Source organism: Cydia fagiglandana, chromosome 2, assembly GCF_963556715.1.
Source record: "Cydia fagiglandana chromosome 2, ilCydFagi1.1, whole genome shotgun sequence".
NCBI lineage: Eukaryota > Metazoa > Arthropoda > Insecta > Lepidoptera > Tortricidae > Cydia > Cydia fagiglandana.
In genome coordinates this window covers 1,631,134-1,655,258 of record NC_085933.1, presented here as the reverse complement: position 1 = coordinate 1,655,258, position 24,125 = coordinate 1,631,134, and the positions used below count along the sequence as shown (strand labels likewise).

The following is a 24,125-nucleotide window of genomic DNA, read 5'->3' as shown; positions in this document are numbered from 1 at the left end:
TTATTCTTACATGAAATTTTAACATGACATAAGACAATAATATTTACAGGGTATGCTTGGGAGACAGAGAGTAAACGAATCCTTTAGAAAACACACAAACTGAAATGTGCCTTTAACGCATTCACTGCCAGGGGGCGTGGCCTAGGAACAAACTTGTATGACGGTGAACGCACATGTGCGTTGAGGGCAATGAATGTGTTAATTTTTGAAAAGCTTAAATCGTAATACCTATCGGATATCAATTCAGTTTAAGTTTTTTTTCAAAAATATTTTTATTGTTTAAAAAGAATATGAGAACATGAACGAAAGTAGGTACTTTACAAGAAACGCCCAATTTCTCAATTGGATTTTATTTCAGAGTTCTAAAGCACTTAAGTAGCTGGTTATATAAATGAATATAATTACCTGTCTCATGTCATCATTGGGTGACTCCAGTTGCTCCACCAACGCCAGCATGAAGTCTTTAAACGAGCATAACAACGACTTGTTGTTGCCGTCGCCAAACGTCAGGTTCGTCAGCGTCATGCCGGCGTACTTTCTCATCGTCAAGCACGTATTGTCGTCAGTTCTGCTTCCGTGCGCCGCTTGGTCTCCACTCACTAACGCCGCAAGAGCTTGCAGACCACCCAGTTGGCACACCACGTGCCTATGCTCCTCGTCAAAGGACAGCTTCATCAACGCAGCCACGCTTTGACTAGGATGTTTACTACCATCGTCTTCGATAACTTCCTTCCCTTCTTTCCGGTTTTCTACGACATCTTCTAAGATGTAGCAGTATTCTCTCACTTGTTCGAGTAGTCTCCAGACTCTCGCTTCTCGTCTGCCGGCTTTATCGTCGGTTTGAGTGTGGATGATATTTCGCAGGGCTTTAGCGGCGCGGTCCCGCGTCTCTCTGGGTACTTTGGAGTGGATCAGTTGGACTAATAAGGGTATGCAGCCAGCTTGTCTCATTGCGATACAGCTTTCTACTGATCTGCTCATTTCTAGTAGAGGTCCGCTCAGGTCGGCGTTGTTCTCTGGTGATAAACTAAGAAGGGAGATGAGAGAGATGACGCAGTCCATTTTGTTGTCTAAATTGGAGGAGGGCCGGTGTCCGTCGGACGAGCCGTTGCTGGAGAAGCTCCGGACGCTGGCGGAGTCGTGGCCGGTCCAAATGTCCCGTTCGCCGGGCCACGTCCCTCTGTACAGTTGCGAAGCTCTTTTGTCTCTTTCACTAGATCTCGCCGCATTTTCTAAGCCGTAATGTAGCGTACTCCGGTAACTAGTCCTATGCGGTCGTTCTTCTTGAGGTAAATATGAGGAAGTCTTTGTAGTTTTCTTGGGGAGGGCGCCGGCTTTCTTTTGCGCTTGGTCGTCCTCGGCTTCGTCGTCGAGGAAGTTGGGGTTGGTGATGTCGCTGCGCTCGTCAAATTCATCGGGTGATGGCGAGTGGTCGAGGAAATGTGGTTTGGGGATGCGACATTCTATGTTTGATTTGGAGGGGTTCTGGTAATCGTCGTCGAGGAAGTGCCGGCGCGGGAGCGGGTCGGGATCCAGGGCTAGTGTGAGGTCCCGGGAGCGCGCTTTGTCCGTTTTGGGGGGTAGCGTCTGTGGGGGTTTAGGGTGTTTTGAGTCGATGGGGCGGCGCGCTTCGGGGGACAGGGGGGAAGGATCCTGGGAGCCGCGCGGGGGTTCACTGGAAGTGGACGGGGTGCAGTCATCGCTGGCGGATGGTACGGAGTCAGTTAACGGCGAATTTGAAGAGTCCATGCTGCTCCAGGGATCTACCATCACTTCGTTCTCCAACTGTAACAAAGTAAAATTGAACTGTTAAAAATGTTTCTAGAATACGTTGCCCCACTTACTCGCCTTTCATTGCGATAGTCTCAGTAAATGGGGGAGATACAAATGAAAGCCGGTTCAGTGCCAAAAGTATACCTTATAAGGGGAAATGGGTGAAGGTGGCATAGCAACCGGCTTCAAGCTTAAACTGCCGGTCAAGGTTGACCGTACGCGCCCGTGTGTAGGCCGGTGCTATTTTTATTACATCATTAAAATGCCGACGTTTACACGCAATTTTAATTTTACAACCGAATTATACGTCTTCTGTTTAGGTGGGCAAACACAAATATTTACTCATTCGAAATTTCTTTCTACATTTAAAACCGGAAAGAGTGAGCGTATTCCTAAAACACGACGATTTTCAGAAAATGAAGAAACCTTTCGCAAAGTAAACAGAAACGGTGGAATTGATGAAAGATTTGAAAAACCTATTTTCGTGTTAAGGCTATGTGTGCGACATTTATTGAGCAATTATTATGAATATTACTCTAAGAAACGTAATTTGGTAACGCGGCAAGTATCATGGGCACCTTTGCACCCGGTACAGCCCGCGGAGGTCTTTTAGATTAAAATATTTTTATATTTAGATATATTTATGTCACTTTTGTATTATTATTTATATACCATTAACCTTACTCTAAGTATCTGTAAAAAATACTACTAATAACGCATAGGTAGATCCACCAGTCTAATATGCTTAGGCCGATTTGCACCATTCCACTAACACGGGATTAAGCGGTTAAACCGTTAACCTAGTGTCAAATTGTACTGGTCACCATGGTAACGCCAGGTTTAACCGGTTAACCCAGGGTTAGTGGAATGGTGCAAGTGGGCCTTAGGCTACAAGTTCATTTGCAAAGTATGTGTGTGTCTAAACAAAATTTTATTATAATTTCGGTCAACTATGTATGACTCCACTAAATATGTAACGGGAATAGAAACGTGTGTCAAATACGGCAGCAGTAACTGTTGACTCAAATAACTAATAAGGACCGAAGGATAAAAATACACCATTTCCTGTTCTACTCGTGTTCATAATTCAACGCCACATGCGGTAACTCGCGTGCACATTAGGAATAGAAATGAAAACTGCCAGTTAAATTAAGGGAAAAAGTGAAAAACGGTAGTCCGTGGTAATTTTTTAATATGATTTTAAAATAACTCGGTACCAAGAGTACTTTAGATGTAATTAGATCGTGACGTCAAAGGTATGTGCATCATATAAGCTCCATAACTAAATCGTTTTGACAGTATGAAAAGAACAGTCGATTGACTTGGCAGTCAAATACCCTATTATATTCCACGCAGTGGCAAAGAAAAGTTGAAAACATTTCAACCCTAATTGCCAGTGTCCCACAGCTATAAATTAGTAATTGTTTCTTTTTTTTAAAACAACATCAGTACTTCTGCAGCATATGTGACATGACGCATAAAACCGCAGTGACGTCACCAGTTGAACAAATGAGTTCCCACAGGAGGACAATAAATTAAAATGTAACGCGAGAGCTACGCGACTGATGAATTCTCTGTTCAAGTATTTTTAGAGACACAATGTTACAGCAGTAGAATTAATAATTAACCTTTCTAGGAAAACTGAAGTAATTAATAATTAGCCTGTATAGGAAAACTGAAGTAATTTTTGAGTGTTGTTAGCAACTAAAGCGATAGGATTAGACATGGAAAAACTAGACAGAATATAAGCCAGGCCGTATATAGTTTTCCTATTTCATTTATTATTAAATTTTACTTTGGTTACCTCTACACACTAAGCAATTACAACAAAAGTCATTCTTAGCGCTGTGAATACAACAGTCTACGTTGCAGACCCCTAGCATATACTATTAGCGTTTAAACGGTTAAGGGGGCGTAAAAGGGTTAAAACGTTAACAAAGCTACATTCAGCGTACACGCGCGGTGGCGTCATGCCTATAAAACGACAGTCATCTAGCCGGGAATGCCATATTTAGGTCAGCGCTGTGTTGCCATATATAATTTCACTCCTAGTTTGACCACACGCTGTTAGCTTAATTGCTGTTTTGTTTAAGATTCATTTAGTCTAATAATTGAACAAAAAGCTTTGAAAAGTTTGTAAAACTGACCAGTGAGTAAGTATGTAGCATTAAGTTTGTGTATAATCATCATACTAAGAAATAATACGTACAGTCAGCCATGAAAGTGGTCTACCTACCACTTTCGACTCTATCATCTGATTGATAGAGTCGAAAAGTGGTAGACCACTTTCTTGGCTGACCGTACCTACCTAGACATGATTATACGATCCGATCGGCTTAGGGCAACCAATGATATCCCTACGAATTAAATGAAACCTTTTCTTCCGCCGATATACGCAACATTGATAGCAACCTTTATTATTTTCGGTCCGTGGAAGCTTCTTAGTGTTTTTCAGACCTCTATTATAGACCCCACGCAATATAGTTTGACCTTCGCCTTCGTCCCAATCCCAACTAGTCTCAAGTTATCAATCTCCCCTAATCGCTTAAGCCGTGGCGCCATCAGGATAATGGGCAATTTTCTTTCTTGCGTCACTACATTCATTGTAGGTATCCAAATTTATGCAATGTGTTTTTTGCTACTTTAAAGAGTGACTCATGAATTTTAGGCCCATATTCTCAGTGCAATTGCCGTGCGAATTCATTCCAGCAAATATACAGCAAGACTAATCTAATAAAAACAGTTTATGTTCAAGCATATTTTTGAAAAATATGCATGAGATGCCATGGAGCTGCTTAAATAAAAGGTCAAGATTTATACGCCAACACAGTAAATAATTATCTCATGAAATGGCCTTCAGTTCAGTTTACCCTCTCTAGATTAGGGTTCTAACCACTGACGCGCGAGTATCTGTCTCCGTACAAGATTGTTTTTCTTAAGCTGCCCCATGTACGGGACAGCCGTATAATGAATACAATGAGTGACAATGCCATAGAAGAGTGGACAATGGACGTTCCGGCCGACAATGGGTGGCGCCGGTTAATTGTCGACTGATTGATTCGACGTCAAGCTTTTGTTTTATGCGGGTTCTTCGCCATTGAAACGGTTTTAATGTCATTAAGGTTAAGAGTGCACGCTGACAGATCTCTGTCTGGACAAGTGACAATAGTTTATAGAAAACGGCAACCGGTAGGTACTCAAATGATGTATTGAAAAGATCGCGTGACATTTCCTTTGAATCTGTCATCACGATACATTTTTTTTCTTTGCGACTGGCTTTGCGATATTGGCTGCGAGACCCTGTATATTTCCACCTACTTATCTGTCAATAACAAATAATTGAATCGTTTAGATTTAGCAAAAGGGAAATAATTTTGAAGCAGGTCCTTGAAACCTATTGATTGGTTTAGTTGCCAACTTCGTTAATTAAGTTGTCGTACCCAGTTATTGCCCACCCACGGAGAGCTATTTATTTGCTATGTAGGTAAAATGTAAGTAAGTACTTATAAGTAGAATAAAAAGGACTTCGTGCCGTGCTTTGCAATATTTACAGGTTACCTTAAACAGCTTTCCGCTATAAAATTAACACAGCATCCACAAATGATAATCATACCCCGGCCGGCGAGAGCAAAAATGCGTTGACAGCTTAATAGTGCGAGGATACACACTTTGGTCGATGTCGATAAAAACAACACGATGTACTGGACCACCGTTATGATATGCAGAAGTATTAATTATTGTTGTAAACAAAATTAAAACCAAGTGTTTGTATTTATTCAGTATTTTATGTAATTTTCGTAATATACAATTAGCATTTTTTCTAAATTTTCTGATTTTAAACTCCTTCGCCTTGCCGATAAAATCCATTTCATCCAACTAAAGGACCGTTCTAAATCTACTGTAGTAATCGGAGCAAAACGAAATAATTCATAGTGATTATGAATTTGTTCTGTATTAGGTAGTTCCACTTCTCTGCCAGATATCAATTTATTTAAATTGTTTAAAGTTAAAATGCCAACGTTCTTCTTCAACACATTCTGATACTTATTGTGAATAACTTTATAATAATAATAATTTTATGTTGATAGAAAATTGTTTTAGGGTTATTCTTAGAAACGCGTGGAGGTATCAAGTTGAAATAAATAACAAATACTAATGGCTCAGTTTAAAAAAAAATTGTGCTTAATTAAAAGTCGACTATTCTATCGACATCCATATGTCGATAGAATAGTCGATACTTAATTAAGCACTAGGAGCAGACGCATTTTTGCTCTCGCCGGCCGGGGTATGATGATAATACAGTTTCCTATCGTTCTGATACACTACCTTTAAATGTCCATAATATATTATATATTATTTACATCTATATTATAATCTTTTGTACTTATACCAAAAACTAAAAATCTTTGGCGGCTTACAATCTTGATATACTGTAAACTACGTTTGGACGGGTTTTGGGCAATGGTAATGGAAGTCGCTAAAGTTTCGGGTACTTACCTCCTTAAAGATTATTGTTTGTCTGTCTGTTAATGAATGACGCGGGATATACCACATACCGTCGTGATAACATTTTAAATCCCCTAGTACACTTATTTAGAGTGGAGAGAGTATGCAAGAACTTACCAAATCAGTTTCATTGGCGTCATCCATAGGATTCCCGTTCTCCATATCGACGCCCGAGTCATTAGGATCGCCTCTCCTACGGAAGCTGCTGGAGTTGAAGTTGATCCTCAGGTCCGTCGTGAAGTCGTCGAACAACTTGAACTGGTTCGCGTTGAACTCTGTGTCGACGACGTTGTCGAGGACGTCGTCAGAGATAGTCGGCATGCGGTTGCTCGTGAACGACACTTTGTAATAGTCGCGGTTCATTTTGGCTTTTTGTTTAGTTCATTTGTTTTCTAGAAATTTAGGTTGGTTATGGAGATTGGGTATTGGCGTTGGGTACCGATGTTACGTTTGTCATGTTTTTTTAAAGCTTTCGTTAAATAAATTAGGATAGACGGCTATTGTGAGACTACTTCTAAAAATATTCCTACCAACAGTTTTTGAATGAAGTCCTATGACTATGATTCGACATGGCGTCATTCTTACTGTCAGCGACTGCTTGTCTGGCTGGACCGCACATGACAAAAGAATACATGCGTTTATTCAATCCGACTTGTTTCATCTCTCCCTGATGCTTCCACACTTATGTGATTCAGTTTCTAAAGAGAAATCAACCACATACAACATCATATCCATTCAAATCTTACACAAGCATTCTTAGTGAGCTATTCCAGAAGCGGGGTAACGATCGCTTTACGATGCATTTAGTGTTACGAGGTACGCTTAGATTCCGCGGGTGCGGTCCCCTGACCCGGTTTTGTGAGTTCAACTGCAAAACTGTATTTAACTGTTATTGTGGTTACTGAATTTGAGACACTGTACTGTACTACAGTATGTACAGTCAAAAGCGAGTGGGGCGCTCAAAATCTGTACACGTGCTTCTTAGGTAATTTTGAAAATTTCGCTCGCTTAGAAACTCTGGTACTGGTACTGTTACCACTACGCCTAAGCCAGTAAGATCTGTATTGATATCTTAATATGATTCTTTTAAAAAAGACACACCAGATTATTATAAATTTTGAAAGTTTTATAAAAGCACAGTCTGCCAATATCACAACATTTTATAAGACGTATGTAGTTACTCCATAAAATATTGAACGCGAAATGACGATATGCCTGTGATGAAACTATTTATCGTTCTCCTGCAGATTGAACTACTTTAAATAATGGTAGCTTATCTCCCGCAAGGCAAAGTAGTTCAGTAGTTTACGATTTGCGGGGGATGTAATAGATGGTATGTATGTGTACTTGGCATACTTCGACTTGTCAGCCTCGTCATTATCGTCAGTTATCCATGTTTACAACATTAAGTTCAAGTTATTAGCCACCGTCGCATGTTAAGGTTTTAAGAAAAAGCTATATGTTAGCTGAAGATGTAAATAAAGGCATAATTTATTGATGTTACTGTTAATATGATGATCTACCTAGTACTACATTCCGATTTCCTAACAAGAAAAAATAACTTTAAGCAAGCACCACCTTGATACGTATATTTACGACATTTTTTTGGAATAAGTTGTTTAGGTACTTACCTATAAATCTCAGTAACTTTTTGTAAACACCTAGAATGTGATCGATTAAAGCGTATGACATTTGCTTGATTGATATGATTAAGATGAGTTTTCTCCAAAAATAACTGTAATAGATGCCACATAAGAAAGAATAATTGACCAAGGCCTCCAGTGCTCAGATTCGAACCAGCGTCTTCAGGTATCGCAGTTGATAACACAACCCCTAGCCCAGACCCAGGTCACGACGGTGTCATCCGACGAAATCTATTCAATCTTGTAAAGGCTCGGCGGCTTAAATCTTATCCATAATCTATTGTTAAAATTAGTCAGATTATACAGGTCACCCTGAGCCGTGCCATTTTCAAAGCTGCTAAGACAATATCCCTTCAACCTTTTATCAACGAAGTGGGTCAGCTTCAGCTAAACAACAGTTAATGTCAGAAGGGCTCTCGCGGGGTGGGCAGCGTTAAATTTACTACCGGCATCGCTGGAAACCTGCCAGTTGTAGTTATGAACTCACAATGCAGTGCACAATCGATTTCGCTCTTAATTAATAGATTAGGTTGGCATGTGTTAGATAATGATATCAGTGATTATCGTATCGTGGTCCAGACTAGAAAATGTTATACATATATTTATAGAGAGGTGGTTTCAAAGTAGTAAGTGGAAATCGCGCTTGAATTTTTATTATTAGATTTTTAATACAATGGAATTAATTACACTTATTGTACTGTATTATAGGAACAGGTTTCGTTGCTAGCGTTCTTCAAACGTAAAACATTTTGCCAGCCTGTTATTTCCACGACTCCCGTTGTTGAGGGCAAAACAAAATACTTAATAGAAATAATACTATTTGTGTCGTGGACAGTTCAGTCTGAAGTAATTTATTTGTGCTAGTCTTGGTCACGCATGTAAGCCGGACTAATGGCTGGTTGTAGACTAGTACTTAAAGTGCGCATATCACGTAAACGTCCAGTCAAGCAATCAGCAGCGGATCAAAGTTTAGCGGTAGGTATGTGTTTATTTAATATCAGTTCAGGTGCATTTCGTTACTGTTTCTGTTTACCTATGTTTAAGGCTTTGACGAGTAAATGAATGCCTCAAGGACCAAAGATTTCCTTACATTTGCTTACATTAGAAACAAGTTTCTGCACTTAATGCGCCCATTTCAAGCGGCCTATCTACTAAAGAGTTCCCCTGTACATCTTCTGACTCTATCATTAGGTCTACTTGATGGTATCAAATTATTCTATTGTCAGCTGACTCATCTGTATTAAGTCTGTAAACTTGCAAAGTTTAAAATTGATACGACTATTAGAAGTACCTAAATTAAAATCGATTTGCAAGATTTAGTAATTTTTTTTAGTTAGTATCTTACTAGTTAAGTAAAGTTATTCATTTGACATTAGACAATTCGTTTATGCACGTAGTGTGTTTGTTGACGTAGTATCTAATGAATGAGGTTTCCGTAAAACTACGCTTACGTCTCGTCACGTAACGGGCGCTCAAAATATCGCCGCTGCGAACTGTTTCATAACACGGCATCTGCTCAGTTTCCGCAACAATATGGAAATGGAGTCTGGACGGCAGATGTGGATTTAATCAATACGCCGAACTAATTTATGGGTGCATTTCTTTTTTTAGGTGCATCCTCAGAAATGTATCAAGTCCCCAAGCATCAAAATCTACGTAAATAACCGTACTCAAATCAGTCATTTGGTAGCTACGATACTACATACATTCAATTGCATCACACTTATAGTTTGATAATTTAATAATGTTAATATTAACCATGTGTAATACTTGGGGTGTTATACTCGTACGGCTCGTACCTCTAAGTTTGATAATATCAACTGTGTTTAATAGATAATAGATGTTAAGTAGGCATACCGGTTTCAAGTGGCAATCAATTCATAAATGTAAAATAGCTAATATTTCTAGCGTTCCTTCTTCCTCTTTTCTAATTCCTGTATTTTACCCTAGAGAAACCGGAAAATAGTAGAGACATAAAAATACGAGTGACGAGTCTCGTGTTAGAATAAATGAATTTATTTACATTGCGCTCAAGGCTTATTTTTATGAGTTTTCTTTAACTTTATGTATACCAGATGTGCAGCCGTGGGGCGACTGGATGTTACAAAGGATGTCATTAAACTGTTAAAAAAATAAACTCAGCCTAATTATGTACGTAATAAGCGTAATAACGTAGGATTATGTAAAATCAGTAACAGAAGTAGCTAAGCGCATGAAATCAAAACTATCAGCACACACGCTTATTCCTTAGACAATGAATTTGTGCTCAAATTATTTTAAACTCATCGCCCGCTTAGCAAATTCACCTGTTGACTGTACATATCTAGAGTACCTATATGAGCGATGGAAGTCTAAGGTTGTCAAAGTGTATGTAGAAGTAGAATTCAATGCTTTCAATGCAGGTTAGTGAGAATCGCATTATGTGCACCCTCCGCACTTACGAATTACGATATAACTCAGTCTTCAGATTGTTTATATTTTTTTATCGTGTCATTCAAAATCTAACTTGACAGTAATTTGCAGGGTTTCATGATGAATCATAGGACAAAAAACATAAACGACTAAGATCGTGTTGTTAAGAGGGTCAATTAGGATGAGTCAGCAACATTCGCTGAACATTACATTAAGATTAGCTCCTACATCCAAATAAATTAGTTTCTCTTGTAGGCCAAGCAATAAGAAGTTATAGAGGGAAATGCTAGGAACACAATTTTTGACTACGTAACTTTGTTTGGACTAGTTAGGAGGTGAACATATCAAAAGTCCCCGGCCGTAGCCCCGGTGCTGGGGGGTAGAGGGGGGAAAGAAGGTCTCATTTTTCGGTTTTTCACTTATATCTTGGAAATTTTGCGTCTTAGCGACATGACTACTAAGACAAACCAAAAGCTGATAAAATTTGTTACAAGTTTTATTCAGTCAAGTTTTTCGATATCTTGAATAGTTTTTGAGATATCCGCTCTTGAAAGTTTATTTAGGGCTTTCAATTTTATCTTGATATCTACATTAGTGACGCTGCTAGACCGTGTTTGGTATCATTTTCGTATAAATCGGGGGTGCTGAATTCAGTTTTGGTATCACATTGACACCATTCCTAAGAAAAAACATATAAACTTTAAACAAATACCTTTTTTTTTTAAATTCCTCTTCACGCTTAAACTGCTCAACCGATTTAATTGAAATTTGGTATACAGATATTTCGAGTCCCAAGACAGGACATAAGATACTTTTTATCTCAATAATCATCCTTTAATGTTGTGAAATGGAGTATGGGGGGAATTCAACTTTGTCGACGAAACTGAATTCCTGAGTTTAATACTGCTCAAGGTAAGGTTTGAAATCATGATTGGTATCACTTTCATCTAAATCACAGATGTATTCCGTCCTAAATTTCATCTAAACCGGTTCAGCGGTTATTGACTCCCCATACAAACTTCCATCCCACTTTTTACACCCTCAAAAGATGCTTTTGGTTATAAAAACTATCCTATGTCGTGTGTCGAGATTTAAACTATTTCTATACCAAATTTCAACGAAATTGGTTCAGCGGTTTAAGCGTGAAGAGGGATTTAAAAAAATATTTACTTTTAAATTTTGGTTTTACTTCGGAATGGTGTCAATGTGATACCATAAATGAATTCAGCACCCCCGATTTATACGAAAATGATACCAAACATGGCCTAACAGCTTCACTGACGTAGATACCAAGATAAAATTAAAATCCCTAAATAAACTTTCAAGAGCGGGTATCTCAAAAACTATTCATGATATCGAAAAACTTGACAGAATAAAACTTGTAACTAATTTTATCAGCTTTCGGTTTGTCTTAGTAGTCATGTCGCTAAGACGCAAAGTTTCCAAGATATCAATGAAAAACCGAAAAATTCGACCTTCTTACCCCCCTCTACCCCCCAGCAGCGGGGCTACAGCCGGGGACTTTTGATATGTTCACCTCCTAACTAGTCCAAACAAAGTTACGGAGTCAAAAATTGTGTTCCTAGCATTTCCCTCTACAACGTTTTTTGAGCATTCATTTCTTGACCTATGGTTGACCACCCGTGTTGTGTAATATATTGGGATTTATTACGGTTACATGGGTCTCCGGGAAAAGATAAGAGTCGCTTGTAATGACAGCTGTGCTCTTAATGTTGACAGATAATATTTCTGTACTTCGTATCCGAAATGAGTCTACCCTACTTGAAAGATTGATCTATTTTAAGAGATATGCGGAATCACTAGTAATTGGGAATGGGATTATTGGCTTTGTGCGAAGTGCGTGGTGGCACAAAACAAAGAATATGTAGTAAGTATATGTAGTATCTAACAAAACCGATGTCTGTTATTGATGTGATGATGCGTTACTGTTCGGAGCAGTGCCAAACTGAGCGCACTAAAAGCACTAGAAAAATATAATCTATTCTGGGCAAGTGTCTTTCGCAGCCACTTTTGTTGCTGACTGTACACGGCATACTCCCGGCGGCTTGACCCAGATACGCTCCTTTGACAATATTTCGATGGCCCTTTGCAACCCTAGCGGCATGCCGGCGGTTTTAGAATGCCTACGTTCTTCATTTTGACCTTTGAGCGTTTTGGTTTTTTATATCATAAACAATGTGGTTTAAATGAAACCGCAGAACATAAGAGTTAATGTCCCTATTTATTTGTGGATTTATATATGTATAATAGCGAATTTTAACGTCATCGTCATGTTAATAATTGACATGTATTGAAGAGATTACGGCAACACAGTCAACACACTGACATTTTCACCCTATTTGCTGAAATATCTAAAATGAAAAGCCATACCTACTCGTATTTGGCCAAATTATGGTAGTGAAGTGAATTACGGGCATGAAGATTTGTTTTTAGAATAGAATTTTACTAATGAACAACATTACTCTTGTTTTGAAAACAATTAGGTAATCTGCCGTTGTATAAAACTGCACGCAAATGTAACCCTTAACAGGGCCAGGGTCGAATTCAAGTGCCTTTGTTTTATTATACATAATAACTGAGTATATTTTAGGGCTTCATAATGCTACTGCTTATGCTAAAGCATTGGATCAATGTAACTGGGAAACCATTGGGAAACCTATAAATACAAGACGATCTCTAAAATATAAAAAAAAAACCAGTAAATATGTACTAGCAATCATGTATGGTAGTGGATACCATACATGACACCTCGCTAACTCATACATTTCCTCGCAAACTCTTATCAGTCGGCCTTCACGTATAATTAGAAACGTACAACGTAAACGTAAACACGGTGCACGGTCAACGAACCGTGCACGCACGTAAGAGAAAACGTACGCGTCCTGGACAGGTGAGGTCGATATTGCCTGTGGTCGGGACGGTCTCGATCTACCGGGTGTGGCCTATGATACGAGTATGAGCAAAAATTTAACTGTAGGCTGTACTTCTCATACTGATCAACATTTGTTCAGCGACTTTTAAAAATTACTTGTGGTTTGATTTTTAATACACTTTAAAGTTTATTCTAAGACGCAATGTATTGCGAATTTTGTTACGTTTAAGGCGTGACAAGCAACGTCAATCACAATGATAATGGCATCGCGATGGCGTCCATTGAAGATAATCTTTATTTTGTATAAAAAATAGGGAGTCTAAACACTTCATAATTTTTGAAAGTTGTTGAACAAAAGTGTCACCGTTTGAGGAGTACAATCTATGTTTTAATTATTTGCTCACGTTACAGGCCACACCCGGTATAGTGTTAGGGAAAGCACAAGTCAGTTTTAATTGCATTGATTTTAATTTTAAAATATGATAAAAATATTGATTAGTAGCGGCAAAACACAATTTCAATACATATTCTTCGATACGTTCTACATAATGATGTAAATGTGGCAATTAACTTAAATAATGTATCTATCTCATTAAAAATACAGTGGATTTCATTTATTACGACCTTGGTTGTAGCGACCATTCGGTTATAGCGACGTAAAATCCAAGTCCCATGAATTTAAAGCATATTTTAGTACAAGATTCATGTGGATATAGCGACTTCGGGTGTAGCGCCGAATTCGGGTGTAGTGACGATTTTTAATGAACCATTTGTAACAAGTTCTTAGAAATCCCATGCAGTTATTGCGACCGGAGTCGGTCGTCAAAGGACAATAGAGCTTTACTTTTTTATTTTTTGTTTACATCGACAGATGGTTAGCAAATGTGGTGACCTTTTGTTTATAGGTGGATATTGACTGTTTAGATTCACTCCTTCGAAACGTACAAACAGCGACACTCCTAACTGTACATGGGTGGACCTTATTACAAAAGGCATAAGGTCCACCGATGCACAGTTTACAGTGTGAGCGATGGTACTAACGTTTCGGATTTAAATTTATACATATATGTCTTTATATTTTTACCTTTGCCTATAACGACTTCCGGATATAACGACGAAATTTCGGTGGTCCCTTCATCGTCGTTATATCCGAAATCCACTGTAATTGTAATATCTTGGGCTGAGGCAATTCATTTTTTTTTTTAATTACATGAAGTACGTAGTGTTTTTTCGTACAGATACAAATTTAAAAGGCTGTGATTAATTCTAGTTTGTTTGGAAGGAACACCTAAAAGAGTTTGGGTTAAATTGCCGTTCCCGTTGCATTTGCCATAAATACTAAACACTTCCGGTGGATACAGCAGATAAGCAATAAAATCCCAACGTGCTATACGTTGTTTTACGTCCTTCCGTGAAAAAACGCTGGAGCTAAATATTATGGCGAGATTAGAGAAACTTATTTTAAAGACACGTGGCCCCCAAAATACCCTGTTCTCGGTAAATGATCCCCTGAATAGGTTCAGAATAGAAGAACGAATCCTGTATTATTGGCTCTTGTATAATGAGACGATTATGATCTTTCACCACACATCATTGTGTAGTGCACCCTCAATCTGGTCAATTCTGGTCTTGAAATTGTCAGTCTAACAATGTTCAACCCCGACCAAAAATAAACTGTAACAATATCTCATCTCAAAAAACAAGTTTAGAGGGTTCCACTCAATCTTACCCGCTTTACGCCTATTTCGAGAACTTTGAGACAAACTTTGACAGTCACTTCTGACGAGGGGATTAGAGTTGATTCAGAAGCCGTATAGATACAAGTACCGCAAGGGACTGTAGATCTTTTTATAATAGTCGTATGACAAAACCGTTAACAGGAAATGGTGTTTAAAAATAGAGAACGTTCTAGTTACTATAAGGACGTAAGGGATGGCTTTTTCCACAGAAAATGCCCTTTATTGAAAGAAGTAGAATGCATGAGTGATCGAATGGTGGAGGAAAATAAACGGAGCCAGTATGAACTGTTGATGTTTGGATGGGATGGGATGGCTTGTTTAACGATGTTGGCATGTTAGCGGAAGATATACGTGCCTACGTGGAGTTTAGAGGAGTTAATGGTCGTGATATTTGTGATAAACCAAAGAAATGGCCAAATTAAACTCTAGTTCTTTTGAGTGAGCTTATTAATGGACTTTTGAATGACCTGGAATACGGACAATATCTATATTTAATTAAAAATCTATTAATTGCAAAAATAAGTCGTTTGTAACAGTCTTCTGTCATCATTTCTGATAGGACCGGACGGAAATACACCAGGAAATTGTAATGGTTTAAACATATCAATTCAATCAGAGTTTAGTATTTTTTGGTGTGTTGTAACCTCAATTTGTTTGCAAGTGACCGCTGAACGAAACTTATACTCTGTAAGAATTCTTAAGCATTGAACCGTAACACCCAAATGTTTGCCAGGGATTTTCAGAACGCATGGCACCGACATGCTCATTACATAAGATGATCAAACCATGCGCAGGCAAAGCTGATCGCTGCAGCAACAAACACGAAAGCGAAGCGAAGCAGGTGAAAGTGCCATGGAATCTGCCACCCGATTATTACCGCAATTGGAGTAAGACACAGACAATAACTGGAGTCTAGCGTAGATTGATGCGCAGTACCGTTCACTGAGAGGTTTACTGGTATGAGTTGTCTAAAGAAAATCCGTGGCTCGAATTTGACAGGTGAAGTAGATTTTGCTGATACGGAACCCGTACATTATGCTGTAACTCTGGGTGTCAGAAGTTGACGTTTGACAGTTCAATTACCATAATACAATCTAATTTGAGTGCGATACTGTCAAACCCGGGGGTACGAGTTTTACTTTGATTGTTCTTGTTTCTTAGATTCTGTGGTACGCCTTCTACAATCTAGAACTCTATAACTCGGTTGGTAGCGGAGAGTGTCATATCGTTTCTATGGTGACAGGGCGCCCTTTTTTATTTCGCCAAATTAAATTGCGTCGATTTTGATTTCGCGAATGCTTTGTCAGACGTTACTCTGATAGGCACTCTGCGAATGTAGGTACCTGGTCTACAAAAGTTTACACCGAATTCGTACACACAGTCTAATTGATAGAAATCACGACTAATTTTTATACGGTTGATTTAATTTTAGCAATTTATTATATTTGTGCAAATATTGTTATATGTTTATCTTGACTAAGAAATGAAGTGGAACACGAATATACGTTTAAAAATGGGCGAAAAAAGTGCCGTCATGGGACTTTGAGGGAATACGCTATAATTTATTGTCGTATACATTAGGTAGGTATATTGTGCGGGGATGATAGACAGTGCAGTGTAATGTAGAGGCAATAAATAGGCAATTTAGATCTGTCACGTAAGATAAACGACAGTGCAATAAAGTAACTATCACACGTATCATCTATTGTTCTCTCTCATTTTATAATTTTACAATCTTTTGTTTACTTTGTAGTTTCAGAGCTACCGTTGTTTTTATAGCTTTGTATAGTAGGCGCTCAGTATACCGCCCTTCGCCAATCCGGCTTGCTTAGTGCCAATCGGCACCGGCGCCCCATAAAAATCCAATAATCCGGCATAGGGGAAAATTTTTAGGTGCCGGATTGTTTGTTATTTTGATTTATGTAGTTTCAGTAAGACGAAGTGCTGTAAGCTGGAAGAGACGTTTATTTTCGATGGGTTCATGTAATAAAGTTGCACCAAACGTAGCTTACAATGAAAATTCAATATAAAACATGATGGGAACGGGTGAAAGTGGCAAGAACAATGAAGACATGAACGGTGAATGATCAATCTGCACAACAATAACTGTAATGATAGCCTAGACTGGAGCTTAAGACCAATACATACCAGACGCACAATGCGGCACGCTGCTTGTAAATTGTGCCATATACTTCCTTATACAACTATAGCGTGTGCTTGCTTATGATTAAGTTGGGGGGCAGCTCTCCCCCAACTTGGTGTGATTCGGCTTTTAAAGCCAAGGGGTATGTCAGTCCCACCTTTCAACAAGCAAAACATTTATAAAATAAAACCTGACTATATTTTTATAGTTAAAAATGTAGTCTATGCTATCCATGCTGTCGTAAAAAATCGATTGACACCACATTTATTAACATCAGTTTTGACGCTACGACCGCAGACACAAAATAACCCACTTAACCACATAAACTGTTTAAGTTAAGTTTTCCCGTAGTTGGATAAAAAAGGAAAATGCAGTCAATTATACAATCGCTTATCTTGTTTAAAAAATAATTTGGCCAAGCCCGAGATAGCTCGAGGCATTTAGTGTTCCGTACGGCTACCATCAGTTTGGCATTGACATAAACGATATCGTGAACGTAATTTACTTCCTATAGGTATATCTCTTTCGCACTAATATGTCAGTACGAGCGAGATGCATAGAAAGTAAATTACGTTCACGCTCACGGTAGCGTTTATCATCTCATCATCATCATCTCAGCCATAAGACGTCCACTGCTGAACATAGGCCTCCCCCTTTTGGGGGGTGTATGCCATAATCGCCACGCTTGGCAGGCGGGTTGGCGATCGCAGTCGAGTACACCGAATTTGAGGGACGCTGCTGCCCGTCCACCGGTGGTCTTGGACGTAGTTTAAGGACATACCCGGGTCCGGGTCCGGGTCCGGCTTACTTTAAATATTTCGTCAATTTCACCTTTGTTTCCAAAAACTGTGATATTTAACTGTCATATACTATTAATGTCTTCCATAATTATTTTCTGGTAACAGGACTGAGGGGCTACCGCGAAATCGATATTCGCAATTTGCGGGGATCTTTCTCTTTTACTCCAATGAAGGCGTAATTAGAGTGACAGAGAAAAATGCCCGCAATTTGCGAACTTCTATTTTCGTGGTTATAGCCCTGAATCATACAAACGGTTGCTCGCCCACCGATCCGTTCAAAAATATACATAAGTACCAGTGGCGGCGCGTCCATAAAAGCCGATTCCCACCGGCTTCCCTGTTTTTGGACGTTTGAGCAGAGTTGTAAAGGAAATACGTAAGCTAAATTAACCCCAGCTTGTCTTTGGATATGTTAGACGCGCCGCCACTGATAAGTACTAAATATAATTAATACATATTATAATTATACAATTAATACATAAATGTAATGGTACTTAATGAAAAGGAATATTGTGTATAAGTATATATTGTTTCGACGAATCAGACACTCAATAAAATCTATAGATGAGGCCATAGCTGTTAATAAATATTAAATGACTTTATTATCTCTATACGCCTTACTAACTCTATGTGTCCTAATGTGATAAAAAAAACAACGACAGTGAAGAACGGAATTCTTAATTTGAATTTTTCAGATTTTTGAGATAATTAGTCCATTGGTTGGAAAGCCCGTTCGAAATTTAAACTTATTTGCAATATAATAAGGTCGTATTTTGTAGATCTCTCTCATACTTATAGTAGGCTATTCAGATAAATTTAAATATCCCACATAAATAAGTAAGCAGAATTAAACTTTGTGTCAAAGACATAAGTCATAAATTTCAATTCCAAAGTTTTAACTAAGGATGTTTCTCGTTAAAACTACTGCCTAATATAAATGACCAGTGTAAGCATCAGTTAGCTAGCCCTAAGTAACCAAAGATCAGGCTGCAGTTTAAAAACTAATAAAGATAGAGTTAACCTGATAATTTTCCCGCCGTCTCCATGCTTGTTTTAGTTGGATATTGACTGGTCAGCTGCCTGTTAGCTATAGTTTTCGCGAAAATCGCCAGGACAGAGGTGAGAATTTTTGTATGAAAACTTGCAACTTTAAATGCATTTTTTGACGAAACTATTGCAGTCTAAAATGAAGTCAAAATCAGTCCATCGACTCAATTTTTTGCAAGCTTTCTAATGGTACCCCACACGATTCTTACAAATGAAAAAAGTTTCAGCCTACCCCTCTCAACCCCCTAAATTTCCCCCTTTAATAAGAAATAAGCAGTTTTGACTTATATACAATATGAGTGGTGGTAATTGCTATAACTGTTCCAAATTTTAGGTATCTATGTCAAACGGTCTCTGAGAAAAACGTATTTAACTGATTTGCAAGACCGAAGTGATCCCATAAGTGTTCCGTGAACAAAGTTTTGTACGGAACACTAAAAACAATCGAACGTTAGCCACTTAGCGTGTAACATTACGACCTGTGATTGTAATGCACTAGTCTTATTTTAGTATCGAACAAATGAGCGATGCGTACCGGACGTTTCTGAACATGTGTTTCCGGAATCATTTAACCATAATGAAGGGTTTGTTAAGTCATTTATTTTTAACTTTGTGATTAAAAATTTGATCGTGTTTCCGAAATACTTCTGCATTATACATCGTTTTGTACTCAAATTGAAATTCTAATTAGAAAGTATGACAAATCCTTAAAGCGCCTGTGCAAAACACCCCATGATTTAAAACTACTAGATTTTAGCTTATATATTTCTGCAAGAACTCCCCCCTTCCCTTATTATCCAGTAGTAAGCATGAGCACGTAACAAGTGTTGTAAAGGCCCGGGCAGGACGTCCGACTTTATTGCAGCGGGTCAGTACTATCACTGCAATGCGGCTGCATTCTTGGCTGCAGAGCAGAACGGAACTCATCTCTATCTTTAGATTGCTGTCAATTTTGGACACTGTGCGAGCTCATTTACTGAACCTTAAGTGTTACAGATAGTGAAAGGGAATGGTTGAATATGTAATACTGTTCTTAAGTCGGATTTAGCTTTTGTGGATACCAACATTGCCAACAAGTTGCAGTAAGTACAGTTTGAAACAAATTGCGATACTGTTTTATCATACTTACGACAAAGTGCAGCGCATTTGGTTTCAATTTCCTATAAAAAGTTGGAGACGAAGAAAAGACGTTGAAGACACTAACGATAAAGTAAGTTGTAAAATTATAACATGCTATAACATTATTTAAACGTATATTTCAGAACGTGAAATTCATTTAACTTATAGGGAAATGTTTTTACGATGATATATGTATTATAACAAGCCGTGATACATCCAATAAGTTTCAGTCTCTCCTGTCTCAAGCTAGACGTTTGCAGTCTTTGAAACAAGCGTGGATGGCAGTATTTATTGAGTTTCAATTGTCTCAATTGATATCGTCTGCCCGATAACACGTAGACTCCTGTGGCTTTATGTGGCTGTACGAGTACAACCACATAAGGCAATTATACGAATTTTGAACTGAATTGAAGAGACGTTCAACCCACGTATCAACTGATATGGGTTGGAGTTTTTGAGAATTTGGGATTATAGTCAATCAAGCAAGAAACGTACCTCAAGCGCCTTTTGTATACCCATCAGTTTTTGTTAATCTTGACTGTAATTTTAATGAGTTGGAGACAATGTTCCACTTGACCACTAAACCTCAAATTACCTTCATATAGCAACCATCAAAAGGTATGTTGTTAATGTAGTCATTAGTTAAATATAGGAAGGGAAATAAATTTAATTGAAACAAGCAATTAAGTCAGCAAGAGCGCGTTTAATTGAAAACCGCCGGTTGAATTAAAAAAGGAGTGAAAGACGCATTAGGCTAATCTGAAATGACGCAACGCACGGAAACGAAACGAAAGCAATTAAATGTATTTAGTAATGAGGTAAGACAACATGAAACTTAAGAATTGTCGTAAATAGCTATTAGGGTTCATGCATGTGTTAAATTAGTCTTTACGTTTAGGTTGCTATTTTTACTTTTGTATATCATGTTTTACTTTGTGCTCGTATATTATGTTAAATGAATTGCGTGGAATGTTTTATATCTAGTTATAAGTCTAGGATTCATGCTCCTTTCATACGTGCTTAATATTGTATCTATTTATAAGTCTAGGATTCGTGCTCCTTTCATACGTGCTTATAATTAACGAGATTGGCAGAAATAAATAATTCTTACTCTGCATATAATATCCACTAGTTCAGAGATACATATCGCCCGGCCATCCCTATATAAACCCGAGCCATTTGTCGCTTATAGAGAGGACTCAGAGAGCTTAACTCTATCACTTGCCTGAACACTCTCCAGTAATTAAAATCAGACATATGTGTTTTTATTTCACACAACACATATACCGGTAAATGGAGGTATAGCGGACTTCGAGACAGCACAGCGGCCAGCGCGTTCCAGCGGCGAGTTTCTACGCTTCACCCAACGAACCCCTTCACTAAAAGTTACAGTCTACACTCCACAGTTTGGTCCTTCTGAAGCCGAATGAAGATAGAAAAACGTACGCGCTGAGTTTCAAGCGACATAGCTTAACTCAGACATCAAGAAAGAAACACGTACGCGCTGAGTTTCAAGCGACATTGCTTAACTCAGACGGCAAGAAAGAAACAAGTACGCGCTGAGTTTTAAGCGAACGTTGCTTGACTCAGACGGCAAGACAGAATAAAGGACGCGCTGGGCCTAGAGGTTCGCTTCGGTTCAGACCCAACCCCAATACCTTTCCGTAACCCATTTACCGGCTTGCCGGTCGGACCGTGCAGCGTCGTAGGTCGTCCTCCGCTCACGTGTCCTGGCAACTTTCGTTGCATGTGTCACATGGTTGATACCCACACACTGCTTTCGAACGTTCTAGGCATAGCACTTTGCCATTGCGGGAGATTCAGTGCCACGAGGGATCCACGCTTAGGGCACTGACGTTGCGCTCAGTAACGGTCAGTCATAGATATAGGCAGGTCAAGTTAGGGACCCCCGCGTGTGTTAAGTGAAGTGAAGTGGTTCCAGCCAGAAAGATGTCCGAAAAGGAAGCAAGGAGCCTACGACCACGCACCAAGGGCCCGCCTGCGCCCGCACCGAACATGGACACCCCTACCCCCTCGTCCGGTAAGACTACGTCCGGCGAGACTAATACGTGGAGCAAGGGCACCAGTGGCAACCCGAATACTACCGGTGGAAACGAGTCGGTACACTCGGAAACGTTAGATGCCACGGTAGTAAATCGTAATAGATTAGGTATTACGCTAGTGAATAAAGACATCGATGCGCCGCCGTCGCCGTCGCGGGCGCCGTCTAATCGCGATTCACATAGGAGTCGCAAATCGGTTAGGGAACGCGATAATAAATTGGCCGTGCTAATGGCCGAGCTCGAGGTTCGTAAAGCCCGTCTAGCCGTTGCTAAGACAGAGTCCGACACTGCAAATGTACGGCTGCAGATTGCGCAATTGAAAGCGCAGTCTGTCGGCAGCAGTGACGCGACCGTCGAAGCTACTAAGACAAAGTCCGACACTGCAAATTTACGGCTGCAGGTTGCGCAACTGAAGGCGCAGTCTGTCGGCAGCAGTGACGCGACCGTCGAAGAACGGACTAGAAGTTGGGTAGAACGACAAGCTAGGTTACAGCACGAGATCGCAAATGAAAACGTTAAAATCCCGCCGCCGAAAGAGACCGCGCAAACGCAACCGCCGCCGCGTGCAGCCGTCGATCGGGCTAGCAGACCACCCCCGCGCATTGTAGAGGTACCGCACGGTATCTACGCGCCAATGTACCATAAACCGCCGGAATTGCCTACATTCGGCGGTGATATCACCGAGTGGATATCATTTAGGGCAGAGTTCGAAGATACATCGCCCATGTTTAGTGCCGTCAATAACGTCAGTCGGATTAGGCGCGCACTTAAGGGCGAAGCTCGGACGGCCGTAAAATCAATAATGTACACGGTTCAGGATCCGTACGAGATAATGGAAGCGCTGGAACGGCAGTTCGGCGACCCTGAGGAGATTGTTCTTACGGAAATTCATAACGTTAAACGCATGCCGCGTTTATCCGAAGACAATTCTAATATAACCTCATTCGCCGCGCATGTAGCGAATGCCGTCGCCACCATTAGATCCTTGCGTCAAGAGAAATACCTGAGCTCGTGAATAAAATCGTGGATAAGTTGAATCTGATAGTGCGCTATGAATGGGCCAAATACAGGCAGTCTAACGTAGAATCACCCGGGTTAGTTGCGATTTCCGAGTTTCTTAACGAAATTAGCACTGCGGCCAAGCGCATAAACCGACATAAGCCGTCTAACAGGTCACGGAATGCAGTGAGCGCGGTTTCCTCTGTGCGCAAACCGAGAAGATCGAGCCAAGCTCTCTCTGGGTCTCGCGCCCCCGCGTTCTACCGTGACACGTCTGATGAATCACGGAATTCAGGGAGTGCGGCTTCCTCTGTGCGCGAACCGAGAAGATCGAGCCAAGCTCTCTCTGGGTCTCGCGCCCCCGCATTCTACCGTGATACGTCTAGTGGATCGCGAGATGAGCGAAGCGCGGTTTCCTCTGTGCGCGAGCCCAGTCGATCGAGCAACGCTCTCACTGGGTCCCGCACCCCCGCGTCGTCCTCTCGCGACTATAGTTCGGATTCGGAGTCAGATTCCCACGAATCATACACACGTGATACGAGAAATAGATCGCGTTCTAATAAATCGACTATAGCTCAAGTAAAGCACCGCGATGGTAATTTAAAGAAAAAGCCAGCGTCAACCAGAGCTCAGCCCAGGCAGCAGACATCGTCTGTCTCTGTCTCGCGCGATGCGTGCGCCATATGTAAGAACGGCAAAGAACACAAAGTTAGTGAGTGTTCGAAATTTCTAGCCGCGACTATATCTGAGCGATGGGACTTGGCAAAGGGTGCTAAATTGTGCTGTAGATGTTTAGGCGCGAGTCACCCTAAGCCTTATGGGTGCCAATATGTCGCGTGTGGCATGAATCAGTGCGAAGCCGGACATAATAAACTATTACACGGTCGAAACGCGACCGCGTCCGCGAACGGTAATAGTGTCCCGGCAGCACCTGCAGTACTCAATGTTAGACTGCCGCAGACGTGTCTCAAAGTCATGCCTGTTGAGG

At 40.0% G+C, this 24,125-nt stretch overlaps 3 protein-coding genes across 3 annotated transcripts in view; 1 reads left to right on the top strand and 2 right to left on the bottom strand.

Annotated features, from left to right (window-relative positions):
• LOC134673969 (synaptic vesicle glycoprotein 2A-like) overlaps positions 1–24,125 on the top strand; it is a 396,395-nt gene that overhangs the window by 241,006 nt on the left and 131,264 nt on the right. The window lies entirely within an intron of this gene.
• Positions 1–24,125, bottom strand: part of LOC134673901 (uncharacterized) — a 185,756-nt gene that overhangs the window by 31,247 nt on the left and 130,384 nt on the right. The gene's annotated exons all lie outside the window — the stretch shown is intronic.
• The window catches only part of LOC134672237 (adenomatous polyposis coli protein-like), a 58,233-nt gene that overhangs the window by 18,008 nt on the left and 16,100 nt on the right, over positions 1–24,125 (bottom strand). The window contains exons 2-3 of the mRNA XM_063530140.1: positions 6,397–6,671; positions 406–1,785 (exon numbers count right to left, since the gene is read on the bottom strand). Of these exons, the coding sequence (XP_063386210.1) occupies positions 406–1,785; positions 6,397–6,642 (1,626 nt within the window). The 5' untranslated portion in view covers positions 6,643–6,671. The remainder of the gene's footprint in view (positions 1–405; positions 1,786–6,396; positions 6,672–24,125) is intronic.